General features: G+C 48.5%; 1 protein-coding gene across 3 annotated transcripts in view; it reads left to right on the forward strand.

Annotated features, from left to right (window-relative positions):
* The window catches only part of TTYH3 (tweety family member 3), an 82,529-nt gene extending 69,665 nt beyond the window's left edge, over window positions 1–12,864 (forward strand). For 2 of the 3 annotated variants that reach the window (XM_064520176.1, XM_064520175.1), the window contains one exon: window positions 7,103–12,864. In XM_064520176.1, the coding sequence (XP_064376246.1) occupies window positions 7,103–7,118 (16 nt within the window). In that variant the 3' untranslated portion in view covers window positions 7,119–12,864. Of the gene's footprint in view, window positions 1–1,632; window positions 1,735–7,102 lie in introns of all 3 variants that reach the window. The other variant, XM_026116198.2, reaches the window with a different exon arrangement.
* Window positions 12,865–17,660: the final 4,796 nt, after the last annotated feature.

Below are 17,660 nucleotides of genomic sequence, written 5' to 3' on the forward strand. Positions count from 1 at the left end.
TAGAATCTATTTTTGTATTTAATTTCCTATGGAGGAAAAAAAATCTTTCATGGAAGGTTTTGGTATTTGGAGTGGCCTGGTAGCCCTTTCTATATGCTGGATAAAATAGAGGCTTGCCTTCATGTATGTGTAAGGACTAGATGAGTCTTGTCCTCCTTCACTGGATCCTGTAAACCTTACTTACACCAGACCTTGGAGAACATGCCATCGCAGTGCTGACTGACTTGGTGGTGTGAATCCAGAAGATGAGTAGTAGTATGTTTAATAAGCAGCCAGTCTTTGGGTATAGGTAGAGAAAATATACTGTGTGGTGCTCTGTTCTAGTTTATTATGAGGGGAGGAAGAGGAGATTGGAGGATGAAAGAGTAGGAATTGTGGTGGAGAGGGGGGAACATCACATTCATTTTTTCACTTCAGAATGACCAGTTCATCCCACCTTAGAGCAAAGTGACGAACCAGAGAGTTGATCCTTGTCTTTGTGTTTGGCCAGACCTCTTGCAACCTTCTTAGAAATGGAGAGTTTTTCCTGATCCCTGCTGTTCTGAACACAAGCTCTGGTAGCATTATCTGCTCTCAGCAGTGATATGGTCTTCGGGAGAAGAGCTGACACTTTGCACACAGTACAGTGTGGCAAACGCTTGCTTTACTGCTGGCGTTTCTTGTTTTAGGAAGGGCACCGTCCTTCTGGCACTGCCGAGGCATACGCTCGTTCAGTGCCTGGGTCAAGGTCCTGCCTTCCCTTTCCCTGCAGCTCATCTGCTTCAGAAAAAGCACGCTCCTTTCCGCAGGGGCTTTACTTACCGAGAGGTTCCCTGCTGTATTGGCAACTGTCTGCATTAATGACCCTGAGGGAGGATCTGAGTCCTGGTGCCTTACTGGTTTCTGAGAGGAGATAAAGATGAGAGGTTTTTCAGAGGAACTTGACTTGGCAGCCATCAGTATGGGCTGCAAGGAAGTGTAGGAGCTGGGGGAGGAGATTATATCGCTGCTCCCACGTAGACAGCGGGAGCTTCTCCCTAGACAAAGCAAGGATCAGGCTGTAGGATAAGTGAGTTTTCTAGAGAGAAATACTGATCACAGGTGGGCGGTTGGGAGAAGGAAAACGTCTATTGTCCTGCCACATTAGCAGGCAGCAGGGAGAGAGGCTTTTCTGGGATTTTTGTATCCAGTTCTCCACAGTAGGTAGCTGAGGCCATTCTGAGGTGGAAGAACTTGCAGGACCTGATCTTAGCAAATTATCTGTGGAGGGAGAGAGATGAAAAGAGAATACAGATGCTCACGTGTATATCCCTCTTGGGGAGGGGGAGATGGGATAGCTATCCGAATAGGGCAAAGACAGAGCTGATCTATTCCATACAGCTTTATTTCTGAGAACAGATGGTGAAAACTGAGACGTGATGATCCTGCTGCATTGTATGTCTGTTACTTTTCCTGGCTTTTTGTTTGTTTGTTTTTTTTCCCCTTCTCTCATTCCTTCTGTTTTCTCCTTCTTGCCTCAGGGCTGTTCCCTTAGGGTTGTAGAGCCCACCTCGTCACTGACACACACCACAGCGTTTCACTTGCTTGCACTGTGTTTTTCATGCACGTTGAGGCTGCACTCTCTTTTTCTCTCTCTTTCTTGCGTCATCACAGTTGTATTTGGCTGCCATGGACAGTAGCAGCCATATGAGCTGGCAGCTTAAGCCCTCGGACAGTGCACGGACATACTGGTAACAGCGCCCGCAAATGGAACAGGTACTGAAAAAAAGGTCCTTCTTGCTCAACCCTTTCTCCACTCCAGACCACTCCCTTCATCCCTGCACTGTTTATCCCAGGCCAGAGCCTTTTATTTCTTCACATTCCTTCCCTCTGCACCCCTCACCCCATTCCCTCCTGCCAGGGGTTAAAATTAATCAGTTTTGCTGTGCTGCAGACTCAAGGAGCAGTATCAACCTTGGAAAGGCTTCTGGTGCACGTTGTGATGGTTAGAGGCCTGTGCCTTGCAAAGGCAAGCCGAACTCACGGCTGCCTTAACTCGGAGTCCACACCTGAGAGCAGCTTGAATGCTTAGCACTGAGTAATGCTCAAATGTTGAACTTGTCTTGCATTTCAAACGCAGAGTGGAAATTCTCCCATCACAAGAAGCCATTTTCTAGAAGTAACAAGAACCAATCTAGCAGCTTTTCAGTCAGGACTGGTTGTCTTGTTCCAGCCTTTTGGCTTCCCTTGAGCCCTGCTGCTCTTCTGTTTGCCTTGACTGGTCGTAACAGCATGTGCCCAAAACCACAGATACTTATCTGCCATACGTTTTAAGCTCCTCAGTAGGATTTTTAATTTGTTGAAAGATCCTGGCTGGTGATGGTGGCCTGTCCGAAAGAGTTGTTTCACTGCCTGTTAGATCTGTGTGCAGCTTCTCCTTTTATCTTTGCATTTAAAGTCAGAAAGGAGTAAGTTTTAAAACAACTTCCCTAAGGGAAACACAAACACAAGCACTAAGATCTATTTCATTCTGTTTCAAAACCTTTTTCTGTTTTGTTCGTTTTGTGTGTGTGTCAAATCATTCCTTCCATTTCCCCCAGGCTCTGCGAACAAAGCCCTCCTAGTATCATTCCACTGTCTGAATCCTTAATGTGCTGTTGTTGCTCCTGTTCTCCAAGAGAGCCAGTATTTCTTCCCTCGCAGTGGTCCATGACAAAGCCACATGCATAACGAAAGAGTAGGTGGTCTGCATTAGGCCTTGTTAGTTTTAGCTTGGTTGATTACAGGATATAATTAGAGTTCCCAGGCAACTCATTATCTGGTATTGAGGACAGTGCGCTCATTCAAAGGGAACTACAGCTGCGGAGTAACTGGAATACGTTGGTTCCAGTTGGAATAGAGGGCCCTTTGCATTTGGCTCATTCAGTCAGTGACCCTTATCTTATGTTTTGTTCCCAGAAATACATGTCCGTAAAGCTGCTGTTCCTCCACTTCTGCAGTTCCTGTTGGGAGTTTTGTTAGCCTTGCACTGGGTTCCTTTCTGTCATGTTGCTGCTTGGTCTGCATTCTTGCTGCCTCTTGCCATTTGTCTGCCTGCCTTGTGACGTGCTGGGAAAGATGCTGTCTGAATCCGGTGTCTTGATGCTCCCTGCCATGGTGCATGAATGCAAACAAACTTGTGTGTGCTCTTCAAGCATGGTGCTAGCTAGTGCCCCAGGCAGGGTCGCAAGGTTCTTTGCTCTTAAATCTTGCCAGGACTGTTTTTGAGCGTGAGCTCTTGGTGTTTTTTCTGCTTTCTTATTCCTACAGGTGGTATTGTAGTGATGTTAGAACATTGCCTATGGGTCTATCCTATGAAATAAAATATTGCTTGAGGGGGAAAAATTCTAGGAGCTTCTTTCTGGACTTGAAATGTCTTCTGGGTTGAAACATGACTTGATCTCAGCCTGTGCTGTCTTTTGTTTACCTGAGGTCACACCCAGAGTTTAATGTGGTTGCATGGCTAAGTAAAAGGCATTACATTCTTTCCAAGACTTTAAAAATAAACAAAACAAACAGAAACTCTGTTCTTCTGACTTGGAAAACGTAGAGCCCCCTTTGAATTCAGAGCCTACTGACTGGAATAGGCTGTTTCCCTCCATCTTGTACCTCCCATGCATAATGTTACCAGACCCCATGTTTTTACTGTGCTCTAGTTATCTGAGATGTGGATCAGCCTTTAAGAACTTGAACCCAGCAGCTTTGATCTTTATTGGAGAGAGGGGTTTTTTTTTTTTTAAACTGTAAATAGCTAAAGTTTGTACCCGGAGTCATGGTTTCACATGGTAAGTGATCTTCCAGTATAGCTCAGTTAGCTGTGAAGTACTAATGATCTGCAGAGTACACAGGACTTGGTAAAATTTATGGTGTTTAAAATGAACTGATTTTCTCATTAATGTTTTTGCAATCGGTGATTCCTTTGCATACAGGCTAAATGAGTTAAGCACATAACTATTATGTGCTGGCAAAACGTATCTCTGAAAGTTTATACCCTCAACAAGCCTAAATATGAAGGAGAAACTTTTTTCATTTGAGAAGTGCCAAAATAAACTTGTATGCAATCCTCTGTGTTTGTCCTAGCTGACTGGTAAGTGGCTGAGAGGTGCGTTGTGTTGAATAGCACTAGCCCCCTGAAGAAGTGGTAATAACAAGTAGTCTGTTGGGTCATCTACTCAGGGTAGCCAACAGAGTGGGGAAGATATGGATCGAAGCTTTCCTTTATGTTGTTTTTTTTTTTTTAAAAGGGCGAATAAGGATGTACAGGCACCTGGGTACTGCAGGCCAGGATCCTGGAAGAAACCACTGTGCATGTTCTTTAACCTTCTATGAAAGCTCCTCTTAAAAGGAAATTAAATACAACCCTATGGCTGTGTGAGGCACTGTATGCAGGTTACCTCAGAGTAGACTCTAAGACAACTGTGGCTCTGAATTGTTTTGATTATGCTTGAAACCTTTAAAATTACTTTTTAAAGTAGCTAAAGGCTTAGTTATTTTAAGTGTGCAGATAATACAGTTTAGTTTCATATCATGTGACTGTCAAGTTTCTGCTCATACATCTTCATCTGTTGGCCTGTTCAGATTTGGGTAGCTATCCCAGCAGAGGATGTGCTGAAGGACTTGGATGAGGGACTAGTGTCAGTAGCCCGTGGAGCAAGGTGTTCATACGATAACTATCAAAGCAGTGACCGAAGGCTCAGTGCATGCTTCTGGAGCTGCGCTGGTTATGAGAGGTGCGCAGTGAAGTGGTAGCTCTCTGCTTCCAGATTTCAACCATATTTTTCATGGCAATAAAAAAAATATGTACCTTAACAGAGGCAGTAACTGGTTCAATCTGTAATGGGAAAAGGATCAAAGGTATGAAATGCCTAAGTTAAGGAGAGAACATCAGCCCTAACTCTGACTACTCTGAGTCTTGGTTTGTTCCTCATTTGCAGGTAGGTTTGAATGTGAAATGCCTTCTGCTTGACTGTCCAAATCTCCTGTTGCAAATTACTTTGTTTTGGTGACACAAACAAATGTGGGATGTTTTCTTGGTGGGGGAAGGAGTGAATTCCTTTCCACTTTTCCCTCCCCATTGGTGTACTTTATACATCTTTGAAATGGTGTTCATCAAGTGGCCAATCTTTATTTTAATCCTCTAAAGAAAGTTGATGCTGCATGTTATATGCTGAACCTGTATGATTTGTCCAGGAAGGTGCACAATAACTTTCCATGATCATAGATTTTTCTTCTAATTACTTTTCACAGTATAAAACTTCAGCAACTGGAATTCTGTGTTCATATTCATCTCTTCTCACACTCCACATATAGAATACAAATGGAAAACAAGCAATCAAATGCTATTTTCCTTCTAAGCCTCTCATCTTAGCATCGTGCTTGGCTGGTAAATTCAGCATTGCTTTGTCTGAAAGGTGGCCTACCTATCCTATGAGAGAGTTCTTTGTTGACTTCTAAGCCACTCTGAGCCCACTGGGTTAAATTCTCATATGTTTTAATAATGCCCTCAAATTTTTCTGAAACAGTAATCATATTTAATTAACCATATAGAACGTAGTCCTTAGAACTGGCTAAGCTTGGTGTTTTCTACCTTTTTCTTTCTCACTGACAAAAAAATACATCTACAAAGTGAGGGCAGATGTACCCTTGGTCTTCTAAATATAGATGCTATTTCTGGGCCACGGTTTTATATTCAGATCGGTATTCTGCAGGAGGTTTTCCAATTACGGAAGACACTTAAAGATGAGTGTGCAGATAAGCCACAGGTATGTTCATCTTGTGCTGATGGGGTCCACTCTTCTAAGGCAGCAGCGTGTCTCTTGTGTAGGGCAGAAGTTCAGCCCAGTTCTGTCTTTGAAGGCAAATTGTTAAAATACTGTTAATTCTCTGAAACTCCCTTTAGATAGCTGTGCTTTGGAGAGCCTAAAGATGCCTCCTAATGTTCTTTCCCAGTGGGCAAGATAAATCCTACCTCCTGGTGTGAAATGATCTTTCAATTAACTCTTTGCCAGCTTAACTGGCTGTTTTATGTGGTACAGTTTTGAAGGTGATAAAAAGTCAGTATGCTGAAGAGCACTCTTGGGAAGCAAGATGTGGATATTATAGAATTACTCGAGCTCCAGCTGGTATGAAAAGAGGAAGAAAAATGTCTGTCCTCACTGCCTGGTTCTTAGTATCATGAGTAGCAGAATCCCAGAAGCAGTAACATGGTCACAATGAAGGCATTGAACACATTGGTATAATGAGGGAAAGTCTTTTATTCTTACTGCTTTGCTGTGTATTGACATGCTTTTCAACTCAATATTCAAAGACGAATGGCATATGTTAACTTCAGACGCTTCTGGGAACTGTTTGGATTACTTTATGTATTTTAAAAAAAATTCTTATCTTTGTGAATTTCTTTTCTTATCCCCAAATTGGAGATTTGTCTACTGTTGGATGGTACACAGGCTGGATCCCAAGCCACAGTGAACTATTAACCATCCAGTAACTGATAGCTAAGATCATCTTGTTTGATGGCAGCCTGTTTCCAGCCTGGCAGGGTCTGTGCTTGCTTGGGTGTAAATTGTTTGACACAGATTCGTTCCTCCCCAGTCTTCTTCCAGGCTGCCCGTATGTGATGCATGCAGTCTTCTGAAGCCCTTATTTGCTTAGAATACAATGTACTTTTCACCTGCTTTCTTTTCAACCTCCTTTTCTGATGTGGTTGAAAGAGGCAACATGACTAAAGGAGGATGAAGGTATGAGGTGGGTTTTACGTCTGTATCATTTCCCTTTCCCGCTCTTCTCTCAAGTGAAGCGTGGAATATTTTGACTGAATGACTGTTAGATCTCTTTCTCTGTAGGGAGTTTGGATAAACCATTAACCCATCTGCACTGACCTGGCCAGCATCCCCGCAGCAGTGTGAGCGTATGTCACTCAGACTTGACTACGCCATGACTTGTGAAACTTTCCTTGTCAGAGCAAGCCAGCACTTCCTTGATATGCTGTAAATACAGACCAGCTTATGCCAGGAGGTGGTCGTAATCTGTGGTTCCGTGTTTACAGTAGTCATTCTGACTTTCCTCTTCTGTTTGTTTTTGTTTTTTTTGTCTTGTCTTCCTCCAGTACACCTCCAGCATGAGAGCCAAATACCTCGCCACCAACCAACCTCGTCCAGATGCTGGCAGTGTGCATTAAAATGAAAAAGCAAAAGCAAAAAAACCCCACACGTGCAGTCAGACAAAACAATGTGCCAACTGCTGTGCCCCTGTGCTGTCCTCGTAGAACAATCCTGCTGTTCTGCCCAAAATCCAGTGCAGCTCCTTCTGTTTCTCCAGTCCAGACCACCCCTCCAACCTGGTACCTGCCCATTGGAGTAGAAGCCCCTTTTGAATTTAAGCCTTCACCTGCTGTACCTGGTGTGTGAGAGAGAGCAAGCGCGTGCAGGCAAGCAACGGAGAGATTACCAGCCCATCCTGGGTTCCACCTGCCTGGGGCCAGCTTGATCGGTAGCCCTCTCAGAAAATGTCGGTGAATATCTTCTGCCCCATCTTTCCCCTCCTGTTCCCCAGAGCGACTTGGTGAAAGGTGGTAGTAGATCATCTTCAGTTCTGCAGAGGGATCAGCAGAGTTTCTCAGTCTGTCAGACTCTGAAGAAGCAGATGTTCAGTGTCCATGACTAGCGTACAAGGAGGGAAAGCCAAGTCAGTGCACAGTATGATGTTTTGGTGGGAATCTTCTGGTCCAGCCTCCTGTGCCAAGGAGGAGGGAAACCCCTGCCCATGGTGTCACTGCGTATCCACTGTAATTTGAGAACCTGGGGCTCTGTTTTAGAGCAAACCACTCCACAGCCCTGGTGACGTCTTTTCAAAAGAATAAATCCAATGCCTTTTTCTTTCCCACTGTATCTAGTATGTGAATTCTCGAGGAGGAGCAGGGGGTCCCAGCACCCGTCAACTACCCTGTCCATTGCTCTGAACTGGACCTCTCTGCTCCATCAGGGAAGCCCAGGTACTTGCAGGTGGCATTCTGGGTGCTGCCTTTGTGAGGCCATCACACAGATCAAACAGGAGCCAGCAACCCACTTGGTGCCAATTTTTTCCAGGAAAAGACTTGTAAGACTGTGGGTTTTTTTGCACTGAACAAATTTCAGCTCTCTGATGGTAGGTCTTATGGGACGGTCAGCTTACAGGAGAAGGGGGAGAGGATGCAAGCACCAATAGACTTATAGCAAATGCGAACTCTCTCTGCAGGACTGACCTGTGAACTCTGCTGGACTTTTTCCCCCCCCACACACTTTTTTTTTTCCTCCTTCTTTCTTCCTTTAATCATCATTTGTGGTGCAGGGTTGCAGACCTGGCATTGAAAGAGGCTTTTGAAGCCTCAGTCCTGACATATTCACAAGATGGGCAGTATACTTCCTCTGTGTTCCAGAATCAGAAACCCAAGTGACATCTTGAAAACATTGTGACTGTTGGAACAACTTTACTTTCTTTCTTTTTTTTTTTTGTTTAGTTTTTGTTTTTCCAGGCATGTTGCTAACCACTATCTGACCATATTAAGGCACATTTAGGGCATTTTTCAAGACATGAGAGACAACAAAGCTTGCAAAGGGTAAATTGGGTGCCTGCAAGGGGCAACATCCTCCACTGGTGCTGTACTTTCCACTGAAGAATGGTGCTCCAAAGGGCACTGACGGCTTCCTACTAAAAAAGGAGACTGCCACTTGGGTGGTTAGAAGTAGTGTAGAAAGGAGACTGCCACTTGGGTGGTTAGAAGTAGTGTAGAGTACTGGCCTTTTAGTAAGGAAGCTATGATGTTCCTTTTCTTTGTTTACCTCTTTGAGCAGGGACATCTTAGTGTAGCTGCTGAGCATGACATTAAATAACTGGCAGAGGAAATAAGTGGAAAACATCTCTCAAATCGGAGTTGAGCCTCTGGCAGATGCAGTTCATCTTCACCTCACTGATGTTCAGGCTCAGTGTCTGTTTATCCCCATGTTTGCTGTATGGGGCTTACATCCATAGTTTGGGGCACAGAATCTACCAATCTGCCTTTACCTGAGTCAGTTGCCTTCTTGCAGCAAGGTAGGAAATGCTTCTAGCAGATAGCTAACTGGGATGCTGGTGTTTCCTGTGAAATGTTACCAGCTCTGTGGAAGAGTAAGCTTTGAGACTCCTCTTAAGAAGATAGAAACCACTAACAGACTGCAAAAGTTGTAGGCCAGCTTTTATCATTCAAAGGAGTGAGGGAGAAAGGAGGAAATGGTACCATGCTGACAGGAAGAGAAGGTTTTGGAGAAAACTCAGCACTTCACCGTAAATCCGTAAAAGCAGGATTTTCTTGCTCAGGACTGAGTAGGCCTTTCAGACACAATTGATGGGCTTCACACTGAAACATACCTCGGCGTTATCAAATAACAAGGGCAGGGAAACATAGCCACAGGTTGTATGGAGGGGCGGTGTGGCTCATGCAGCAGTTTTGCACCGTCTTAAAGCCTAACAGGAGACCTGTGTATGCAAGCACATTGTGTGGTTAGCTTGCAGAGCCCAAAGCATGCGACTGCTGTCCAGGGGGAGAACTGAACTCCACCTCACTTTGAAGAAAGAAGCAAGAGCTGTGTAATCCCTATTACCACTGAGTTGTTCTGCCATTGTCTTTCCCTGTGAGCGTGTGCCCAGATTGCTACTTACACAATCATTTCTAGGGGAGGTGCCCTAAAATTTCTGACCTGGTCCTACTCACTGAAGGCAAGCATGCGGAAGGCTTGGAGGGTGTGGGGAACCCTGTGAGAACAGGAGCGTCTGTATATTGCTGTGTACAGAATGCATCCTGAACACGTGCGTGTGACTGCACTTCGGGAAGGGTTGGATCTGAATTGTGGCATTGTCTGTGCCAGTGATAAGGGGGAGCCTATGCCTTTTGTTTTCAGCATCTAATGCAGCAGCCACCTTGACCTGCTTCCTCCAAGGTTTGGCATAGTCACTTAAAACACCCAGAACACCTTCTGACAATGTTCAGGGGCTTGCAGCGAGGCACAGATGTGGAGATACGTGCTCTGTGACTTCAAAGTATAACTGGAAAGAATGTTATGGAGAACCATTGTGCTCTCTGGAGGCCAGCATAACGTGACTGTGGTGTGAGCTGTGTACCTTTGTCCAGCCAGCACTTCCTTTACTTGACATGGATATTGCACTTTTGTAAAGCATCCTGGAACTCTGCTGCCCTGCTGCATGCTGTGCAGAGCCCTGGATCGAAAACACAGACAAATGGTTTTATTTTATTTTTTCTACTGGAACCTTGAGCAACAGCGTGGCATTTCTGCAGGCTGGTCTGAATGGATCTGCTGAAGAACAGATGGCCTTTGCCTATTCCTATGGCTGCGACACAATTGGTCTCATCCATATGGTCACATTTTGTCTGTGGAGCAGACTTTCAAAAGCCAAGATCTCCCAGACTCCGTGCCTCCTCCTAGGGTGAACAGCAGGTGCTATCCGGCGAAGGCTAATCTGTTCTAGATGACATTAATGGTTGAGGGAGTCCAAACTCTTCAAGCTGTAGGAGGTAAAGCTGCAGAGACTTCTCTCTCTTCCATTGTGTGTCTTCATTTTTAATGTGACAAAATGCCAAGGCCATATCACTCAGTGTGTCCCAGCTGACATTATCAGAACATTATTCATGTTACTGGTTGCTAACAAAAGGGTCCAGAATTCAGGGGAGACGAGATTGGCCTCTGGACACCTTGCTGACTGCAAAATGGAAGGCAACCTGTCCGGTTGAAGGTGACTGCTTCAGTGAAGACACTTCATGTTACTTTTTCAGAAGCACAAGTGTGGTCATTGGCTTGTCTGGTTGGCTTGGTTTATTTCCACTGCATCATCATGTGCGAATGACATTTTCTTTTGGAACTGAGAACTCTTCCAAGCACACAAACATCTCCACAATGTGAAATGTAAATAGCATGTTGGACTCTCGTGTCCAGTGTTCAAGACTGCATTGTACTTGTAAAGGAAATCGAATCAAGACTTGGCTGTGAATTTCTTGTGCTGTCTTGGGAATATAACTGTAGTGTTTGTATCCTGTATGTAATATTAAATTGAGTTCATTTTATGTGCTGATAAAAGGGTTCAAGCTAAGATTTTTAGCGTACATCCATGTATCCAAATGTGAAGGATGGAGTGCTCCCTTCCCCTCCTGTCCTTTTAAGTTTTTTCTCCATTTGATAGGTGTTAATTTTCCGTGTACAGTCATCTCAGCCAAGATGCAAGGGTGTTCGTTTGAGTGCTTTGAGGGGGACACAGTGCATGGGGATTTAAGTGATCCTAAGTTAGGATTTCCATAGCAGTTCCCTATAACTACTTAGTGTTCACATGAAAAGTTTAGCCTTTCTGAGAGTAAACTCTTTCTCTGCGGGCTGCTTAATCATCACTCATGGGAACTTTTGGTACTGCAGTGTTAACAGCAGACAGGAGTGCATGGATACCTGGAGAGCAAGGTACCGAGATGCCTGCATGGGTAAGCCCATGTTTACTTCTGGTCCCACCTTCTCTTCCTTCTAGCAGCAACAGCAACTGAAATAGCATACTGAGCCCTTTGAAGAAGAGAGAAGTGTCTTGTCTTGCTAACTACAGCTGCCCCACCTGATTTAAGAGTAGAGTAGGCTGGTGCGTTTTCCTTTAGATGAAGCCAGCACTGAGGGGTGTTTGAAATACTTCCTACCTAGGGACCAAGGAGAAGCCAGAGCCTTCCTCAGCTGAACAAGTCTGCTAGTGCAACTCGGTGAACATCTGTCATGGGGAGAGGAAAAGCCTGCCAGGCAGTACCTAGGAAGTAGATCTTACGCCCTGCAAGAGGGGACAACGCTTAATTTGTACCTTTAACCAGGTGGCTTTTTCCATCACAGACAATGCTCCTTTTCCGGAAATTATGTGTGTGCATGCTATGGATGGCTTCTCTGGTCATTCCAGGAGGCCCAAGAGAAGCTCGGGGTGTTTTAGAGGGCGAGCGAGTGCTCTGCTCTTTCAGGGGAGAGAGCGGGCTCTCCTGCCGAGCTGTGGGGTGTGCGTGTTGCCTAGCTGCAGGCGAGAAGGGGGGGTTGCTGGTTGTTCTCATCCAGCCCCTCCAGGTGCATGCGTGAACAGAGTGGAACATAAATTGATGTACAACCAGAAAGTTCAAAATATTCCTTTCCTAAAGAGGATAACTGTAGCATGAAGCTCTTAGGTGCTCTGCATATTTGATACTACATTGCTCCTCACTATGCAATTCCAAGCTCCTTCCTTCCTCTTCCTCCTCTAATCTCGCAAGATGACTTCTCCAGTGTCCTCAGGGCAGGACATCACTGAAGTCCCAGAAAGGCTCTTTCGTTTCATTGTCCTCTGCACTGGGTCCGGGTGCCCAGCTCTTACGTCACGTGCCTCAGGTCCCTTGATAACGGGAGGCCCCATGAGTTTTATTCACATCATTCAGAGGGAAGTTTTTTTTTCTTGGACACTGTGCACAGAAACCTAACGATGAACATGTACCTGGCCTTTTTGTAACTTTTCTGTTTTTCTTCTTAACCATAATGGTTGTATATCATTACCACTTTATATACATATATAATATATAAATATATATAATTTTTTTTAAACTTTGGACCTGCTAGTTTCTTTCAAGTGTTCCTGCACTTACCCAAAATGTTTTTAAATTGTGAGGGTTAAAGAGGATTGAGCCCATTTTTGTATCTTTCCTTTTAATTCTGTAGTTCTATTGATTGTAATGTAGCTATTTTTTACTGTAACTTTTTTGTTTTGCAAATACTAAACAAAAAAAAAAACCTAAATGTAATTTCTGTGGTTTCTATTCAGCTTGGATTTCATGTTTTAAAAATAAACGACTTAAAACCACTGTTCCTATTTATTACTTCTTATTTTCTTATTTCTTCCCTTATTCATAAACCTGGCCCAATTTCTGTTACCGCTCATACGCTGTTGGAGATCTGTGCACTAAGTACAGGTGATAGAGGCGACTTGCAGGCGACTCTGCACGAGGTGCTGGAGCCCTTGGGGACGTGGCCATCGGCCCACGGGAGACATTGGCCGGGCTGCTCGTGTGATGCCTCCCAGAGCCCTGCTGCCCTGTTTATGCTGCCTTTGAGCAGCGGCAAGCGCGAGAGGCTCGTTTTGCCAGCAGCCGTACAACCACAGCTATGTGGAAAGCCGGTACGGGAGCTATAGGATTAGCTGCCTTGCTGCAAAGGCACGCTTCTTCAGAAGAAGATGAAATGCATGTACGTGCCTTCGTTAATGGCACGCTTGAAGCCTGGGGAGCCGGTGCATTTCAGAGCTGCCTCGTCTTCCCGGGCTCTGCCTCGGGCTACTGCAGGTTTCTTTTTAGTTCTTCGTTTGTACTGTTCTCTGATTCTGGGCCCGCTCTGCAGCGCCTCTGTAAAGTAGTGAAATGCAACCTTCACCTTTCTAAACTGGCTGCCGAGCCGTTCCCTGCTCGTTCATCAGTCGAGTCCAGGACTTTGCTTCCTGCCTCCGATCCAGCCCCCGACCTCTGCTGCTTCATGAGCACGGTGCTTAGCTGCTGTCGGCGTTTGGACAATCCAAACCGTGGTGAAGCCAAACGAAATCCAGGGCTGCTGAATGCCAACTCTGGCCCCGATGCTTGAACTCATCCCCAAGGACGAGGGATGGGGCAGGAGTGGGGTGTTTCCTCGAGCAGGATAGCAAGGCTCTTAGGGGAGAGGAAATATTTGTAGGCATGGAAATGGGAAGGGGGATGGACAAGCCTCCTGACAGAGCCTGATGGTAGCAGATAGCTCCAGCTGCTCTGACTGCCGTTGATGGGTCTGTGGTTTTAAGCAGAAAGCTCCCAAATTGCCCGGTGATGCTGTGAGGACCAGGCTGACACTCCTGAAAGTCACCACTAAGCGGCAGAGCCAGCCCGCGTCCCTGCAGCCCCCGCCAGCCGCGCTCTGGGGTGCCCGCGCTCCTTGGGGCACCTTCGTCCCGTCACCGCCGTCCTGCTGCGTGATGCTCCCCCAAACAGCACGTGCGGGTGTGTATGCACAGGTAAACGTGCTGGGTCCTTGGAAGACCAGCCTGATCTAAGCGAGAATTTAACTCTGTTTTTGTTAATGCCGTGCTTTGAAGCTCTGTGTGTGTTGGTATGACTGAAACCCGCACCCTTGCTCCTGAGCCGTGTCCATCAGCACCGTGCATGAACGTAGAGGCTATTTGCTGCTCCTTTCACCCTCCCGTAATCTAAGAGTGAAGCTCGGCAGAGCCCTGTTTTCTTCCCCTCACTAATAATTGACAGATTTACCTCCCCGTTCTCTCATTTGTTTTGCTTTTCCTTAAAAGAGGAACCCATGTCATCTTCATCCCCTGAGATGATTAAACCTGGTCTCTGGTGCAAAGGGCTTGGAGCGGTCAAGAAAAAAATCTGATGGCATGAAGGAAAACAAAGTTCCCAGCAGGGTCAGCAGGTAAATATTTCACCAGGTTTATTGACTCCCACCAGAGATGGGAACACGAGAAGGCCACCTGCCCACTGACCTTTCCCAGTGCTCCGGCTTTCCTGTCAGATGTTCCCAGTGGAGCTGCAGGCTTCATGCCCCCTCCTACACCCCTCCCTTGTTCCACCAGGTGCAAAGCAGAACTCATTTCTAAATCATGTAGCGCTGGGATAAAATGGAGGGGAGAATTAAGTGTGTGTGTGTGTGTGTGTGTGTGTGTGTGTGTGTGTGTGTATTTATATTTATATATATATAAATATAAATAAAAACAAACCTCAGCTTCTGATCATCCTTTAGTAGTGGGCTGTCAGATCTCTGGCCTCTGGGCCAAGGGAGGGATGGATGCCCTGGGGAAATGCGTTCAGCTGTCTCTGTTAATGGGTGAGCCCTGAACTGGAGTAACAGGCTCTTTGCCCCTGGGAGGGGTGAGGGGGGCTGTGGCGGTTGTGGAAAATCAGCATCCAGCACTCAGGGTGCAGTGTATCGAGTGGGACGCCAGTTACTGATTAAACATCTCTATCTCTTACAACCTGTAGGGGTGGGAAACAGGTGATGTTTCTACTGGCAGAGTGCACGCTGCTTCTGAAGCTGATGTTGACAAACGGGCCTGGATTTGCCCTGATTCCTCCATCAGATGCACCCGAGCGCTGATTCACAGCCCTCCCTCGGCAGGGTCCGGCCAGGGCTCTGATTCACCAGGTTTCCCAGGTCCCCAGAAACCAGGAGGCACCTGGTCTGCTCTAATCCCAGCTGCAGCACCTCCATCCCGGAGAACTGGTCCTGTTGCCGTCTCTCACGCTGCAAGGCCAAGTTTGCTCTCTGGAGCCCAAGGTCGCCCCTTGCACTGTAGGCCTGGTGGCAGGAGTCCTCTAGGCCTATATAACTTAAAGAAAAGCCTGAACAAGGAGAAGCAGATGCTTTTGACCACACGGGGATGCTGAAGGCCCGTTCTGAGGAGGTGGAGGTGGTTGTCAGCTGCCGGAGGAGCGAGGGCAGAGGTGCTGCTCTGCCCCAGGGCTTGGGAGCAGCAGCCGGACACACAGCCGGGCTCTCCTGCACCTACCACAGTTAGTGGCCCCCAGACCAGCGCTGCGGCACAGCCCTGGGGTCCTGCCAGGTGGCCTGAAGCTGCTGGGCAAGGGCTCAGGCTGCAGGGTGCTGTGCGAAGGTGGGGTGCTGGGCAAGGGCTGGGTGCTGGGCAAGGGCTGGGTGCTGGGCAAGGGTTCAGCTTGGCTGCAGGGTGCTGTGCAAGCGCCAAGTGCTGTGCAAGGACTGGGTGCTGGGCCAGGCCAGGTGCTGGGCAAGGGCCAAGTGCTGGGCAAGGGCTCAGCCCAGGGTGGTGGGCAAGGGCTGCCGCTGCCCTTGGGCCCCACTGGGGAAGATCACTAAGACCAAACCTGACTCTCTCGGTTGAGCTCAGCTCAAGGCCTATGCAGAGGGCCAGGGCTGCCCAGCACGCTTGCCAGCAGCCTGTCCTTTGCTCACCTGGCTGGGCAGGGAAGGAGGACGCCGGCCTGGCCGCTGCCACCCTGCAGCACGGGGGACAGGCACAGCAGAGACTTCTCCTTCTGTGGCCTGCGTCATTCACTGCTTGTGCTGCGGTGCAAATCTCGGCCCGGCGCTGTGGCAGAGGAGCCGGTCCTGCCGCGCTCCCCTCGTGCGGTGCCACAGCCATGGCAACCAGGCGCTTCTCCCGCCCGAGGATGGGAACCCTGAGAGCAGCTCCCTGGCCGCCGGCCCCGTGCTATCCCGACCCTCCCGGACGGGCGCCCGCTCGGCACCCCGTGTCCCATGGTGGCGGGGCGAAGCTGGCGAGGTGCCTGGTGCCACCGCCGCCCCGGGCAGGAAAGCGGGAGGTTTCTCAGAAGCCGGTGCTGCCGCTCGACCGCAGCTGCCCACGCCGGCGCGATGGAGAAGTGCGGCTGGGTTTCCAGCGCCCCGCACATCCTGTGTTCCCCAAAGAGGCTGTGGGCAGAGGCCGGCCCCCGCCGTGCCCGCCGGGGAGGACCGAGCCGACCAGCTTTGCATGGGCATGGGACACCCACACGGAGCCCTGGAGGGTGCCCTGGAAAAACGGATCGGCAACCGGATGGAAACAGCCGGGAAAACGTCTGCCACCCCGTATCCCCCCACCCTGGTGCTTCTTAGCAGCCCCCCCCCCGCCCCCTTTTTTTTTTTTTCAAGAGAGATGGAGCAAATCCCCCCGGGAGACCTGCCAGAGAGGTTTAGGGGGGACATGGCTGCTCCTGGGAAGAGTTTCCAGCTGCTCCCGCGAGGCTCCATCCCGCCCCAGGCGCCCTCTGCTCACCGAGCGGCTACGAGAGCCGCCCCGGCCCCGCGGCGCAGCGGAGGCAAACCCGAAACAGCCAGGTGCTGGAGTGACCCAAATGCAAATGGGAAAAACAATAGGAGAAAAAAAAAAAAAAAGAAAGAAAGAAAAAAAAGAAAAGAAACAAACAGGCAAGGTGGGGAGTGAAGCAAAAATGACGGAAGCAGCACCTGAGCCGCTGCCCTCGCTGCCACAGCCTCCCGGGCAGCGACGGCTTCGGCACCGGAGCATCGCCTGGGCACGCGCTGCCGGGCGGGAGCAGCGGCCTGGCGGGCGACCGAGGACACGCGTGTGCGCGGCTGGGCTTGCTTTGCCTCCGCTTCTGCCTCTTAACGCCAGTGTTTATTTACTTTTCGTGCCGTGAGCGGGGGGAAACGGCGGGCAGAGGCCGGGCTGCACCGGCGGGGCTGTGCACGGCCCGCGGCCGCCTCTTCCAGCTCCTCGAGGGCTGCGGCCGTGTTTATCTATTTTCATTTTTGCAACCCCCTCTGGGCTTGGGCCGGGGCTCTCGTGGCGAACTGGGGCTCCTGAGAGCAAGCAGCATTTCGGCAGCACCCCGGGGCCCTGCTGCTTCCCGAGCCCCCGGCGCCGCTCTCGCTCCTCCGCCCCCTCCTTCCCCGGGGAGCTGGGGGGGGGGGGTTGGTTTTGGGGCCGTTTTGGTGCTCGGCAGGCGCGTGTGCGTCCGGGGGCGGCGGCGGCACTGCTTCAGCACACGCTCACTTCCTGCTGGGGTGTATTTTTAGCGTGGCCAAGCCCCGATAACCGAGAAATTCAAGTGAAACTGTTCAGTAAGCGTGCCTCGAAAAGACGAAAAGAGAAAAAAAACCGCAGGGGCGAGAGGAAGGCCG

This window comes from Dromaius novaehollandiae, chromosome 14, assembly GCF_036370855.1.
Source record: "Dromaius novaehollandiae isolate bDroNov1 chromosome 14, bDroNov1.hap1, whole genome shotgun sequence".
Taxonomy (NCBI): domain Eukaryota; kingdom Metazoa; phylum Chordata; class Aves; order Casuariiformes; family Dromaiidae; genus Dromaius; species Dromaius novaehollandiae.